The sequence below is a fragment of the Myotis yumanensis genome, unplaced genomic scaffold, assembly GCF_028538775.1.
Source record: "Myotis yumanensis isolate MYYU_CA2020_CCGP unplaced genomic scaffold, mMyoYum1.0.hap1 SCAF_13, whole genome shotgun sequence".
In the NCBI taxonomy this organism is placed as follows: Eukaryota; Metazoa; Chordata; class Mammalia; order Chiroptera; family Vespertilionidae; genus Myotis; species Myotis yumanensis.
Window position 1 is genome coordinate 1,090,822 of NW_027223764.1, and position 2,906 is coordinate 1,093,727.

General features: G+C 61.6%; 1 protein-coding gene across 1 annotated transcript; it reads left to right on the forward strand.

Moving 5' to 3' along the window:
- Positions 1 to 477: 477 nt before the first annotated feature.
- Positions 478 to 1,671, forward strand: FAM24A (family with sequence similarity 24 member A). The gene is made up of 2 exons (XM_070433259.1): positions 478 to 587; positions 1,465 to 1,671. The coding sequence occupies exons 1-2, from the start codon at positions 478 to 480 to the stop codon at positions 1,652 to 1,654; spliced, it is 300 nt and encodes a 99-aa protein (XP_070289360.1). The 3' UTR covers positions 1,655 to 1,671.
- The last annotated feature ends 1,235 nt before the right edge of the window (positions 1,672 to 2,906 follow it).

A 2,906-nucleotide genomic window follows, 5' to 3' on the forward strand; every position in this document is an offset into this window, starting at 1 on the left:
CAATGTTGTCAAGAATGGCGTTCGGGAAAGAGCCGTTCCCTTAGTTCTGTGCTTGGAAGAGTTTTAAGTTTGATGAGCAGCAAGGGTCAGTTCTGACTCCATCAGTGAGTAGAGTTCACGAGACCCAGGTGGTGGGAGTGAAACCATTTGGCTCATGTGCGGCCTGCTTGTTACTCACCGCTAGCTGCCCGTTACTGCCTGTGAGAGGGAGAACGTCCTTCCCACCATCTGTGCTATTGTTTCCTTCTCTCTCACTTTGCATTTCAGTCCCTTTTCATCCACGAATAAAACCTCCACCCCCACGTGACCAGGCCGGCCGAGGCCCTGGGCCCCCCTGGGAGACCGTGTGTTTTACAGGCATAGGCCTGCGGGTGGGGGTTCATGCTTCCTTTGCGGGAGCAGCACACTGAGGCTGAGCCGGGCTGTGGGCAGGAGAGCCAGTCACTGCCCTGCACTCCCTGTCCAGGTGCCGGGAATATGTTTGACATCAGGATCATGACGGCCATCGGGGTCGCCTTGCTGATCGCCATAGTCCTGCTGATGTTCTGTGTCACCAGCCTTCTATTCAAACTGACCAGCATATTGAAGTAAGTAACGTGGTTAGAGTGGCCACCCCTCGCACGGGCTCCTGGGATGAGCCAGAGCAGGGCACGCCCTGCCCTGAGCCGCCCCCGGGGTCAGGAACAGGGCAGCTGGGAAAAGGCAGAGGCAGGTGAGCGTGGAATCCCGGCCCTTCCCCTCGGGGCTGGGCTGTGAGCTCACAGTGAGGTTCCCAGCGGGCAGGCGGCTCTGGGTCAGCGCTGTCCGCTGCCCGGGCCTCGGGGAGCTGCCCCTCCGCGGGGACTCACACCCTGGCCGGCCCTGCCTGTGTCCCGGGCGCTGCAGACTGAGGACCGCGGGGCAGGCACGTGGGAGCCTCTGCCTCGGTTCGCCCAGAGGACGGGCTCGGTCGGTCTCCCCAGCCCGAGCTCCGAGCTCCGGGGGTTCCCTCCTCCATCGCCCACGGCCTTGGGGACAGGGAGGTGCCTGTAAGCGTGGGGAGCCGAGCTGGTGAAGATCCGGGGACGCCAGAGAAGGAGGGGAGCTCAGGCAGGTCATTCAGTTGGGGGGAGAGGACCCTTCAAATGTGGGAGGTTCGCTGGCAGAAGCCGTGGAGCTCTGTTCTAGGGAGGGAGGCTGTGCACTAGGTCAATCCAGACCCCGGGGCAGCTGGTGGGCGCCTGCCCCCCACCCAGGCTCCGCAGTTGGGGCCTCAGCCACTGGGGGAGCAGCGCTGGCAGCTCCTCTCCCTTCGTGCTGGGTCTGACCTGGCATCTCTGGCGTCTTGGAGAGCACGTGACCCAGGAGCCTGGGCAGGGCAGAGCTTTCCTCTCAGCTGGGCCGCCCCAGACCCCCGGCACCCTGACCGCGGGCACAGGCGGGCCGAGGGGGTTCTAATCCCTCCTGTGTGTCTCTTTTCTTAAGAGCTCCAAAGCTACCGGTGTGTTTGGTCCTAAAAAGTTTCCCGTCCATGGTCACCAGGGACAAGATCGCCGCGGCCTCGTCCATCACCGCCGGCTGCTACCCTGGCCTCCAGCTCTACGACGAGTGTCAGCTGTGCGCTGACTCCAAGTCCCTGCCGCCCGGCTTCTGCGACGTGAGCGAGGGGCTCTGACCGGCGGGCATGGCGCCTGCAGGAGTGACCTTTCTTAGCAGAAGGTTTTATTCGAGTCCTTTTATAGTGTTCCCACTGTGTTATGTGCTACAGGACGTTCGTGTGCTTTTGAATAAATGCAGAATTGAAAATGCCCGCCCCGCCTCGGGATGTTTGGTGTCGTTAGTGAGCCACGTGCTGGAACTGGGCATCACCCACTTTGGGACGAGGAGCAACCGGCTCGTAAAGTCGCGTGCAGCAGAGGCGGGCGGGAGTAGGAACTAAAAAGGCACGTCGGCGATTTGACAGGAGGCAGCATGGTGCCAGGCGCTGGGGATGAAAACTGTTCTTATCCCGGCCGCCTCGGGGAAGGGGACGCCGTCTCCGGAAGAGACGTGTCCTGGCGGGAAGCCCTCTGAGACCCGGAACCGGTCCCTCCATCTGCACTCTACGAGGATCAGGACGGACCCCCAGCCGTGGCCTGTGCTGACTGGAGGGCCCGCCGTCCGTCCAGGCGTCCGTCTCCTCCTGGCCTGGAGCCTGACTTGGGCTCCGAAGGGACAAGGTTTCCGGGGGGACCCTCCCCTGGCAGCACTGGCTCCTCACGGCAGAGGCCAGGGCACAGTAGGGCCAGGTCAGCAGGAGCGGAAGGAGGAGGGGAGAGTCCTGGGCGCAGGGCAGGGGAGCTGTGGACAAGGCAGAGATGAAACCTGGGCCAGGTAAGGGGCTCCCGGGCTTACACCCCGGGCCTGGGACCCAGCTGCTCGGTGCCACCGAGATGCGGTACCAGAGCCCGAATGTGCAGACTGCACAGCCCATGCAGCGAAGCCATTAACACATTCCGTTCACGCTGGCAAACACTACCTGTGAGGCGACTGTGATACTGCTTCCCAATCACATCTCCTGTCAGACACACACAGAAGAACCTAGCATTGGTTTTTCAACCACCGGCATCTCTGTTCATCCGTGGTCCTCGCTCTGAGGGTAGTGATGTGGCTACAACCTTGGGGAGGCGTTTTCTAAATCAATGAAGAGACTACACACCAGAAGCTACACAACTTGACTGACGGGCTCAACTTGAGGTGAGAGGGAACCCTCGAGAATGACAAGGAAATACCCCGGAGCCGCGCGCCGAGAACGCCCGTGAGTGAGGGAAGGCTGGGCAGGTGGCTGCCGTGTGCCCTCCCGTGTCCCCTGTACAGGATCCGGAAATGGAGCAGATTCCTCCACAAGCAGAGATCCAAGGACAATAAAGCACCTGTATTCCCTCATG

What these genes read in the sequence shown, in the direction of transcription:
- FAM24A (XM_070433259.1), top strand. Translation starts at nt 478, where the DNA reads ATGTTTGACATCAGGATCATGACGGCCATCGGGGTCGCCTTGCTGATC. An exon ending in AAACTGACCAGCATATTGAA is followed by an intron (nt 588 to 1,464) that starts GTAAGTAACGTG and finishes TCTTTTCTTAAG; the next exon opens with AGCTCCAAAGCTACCGGTGT.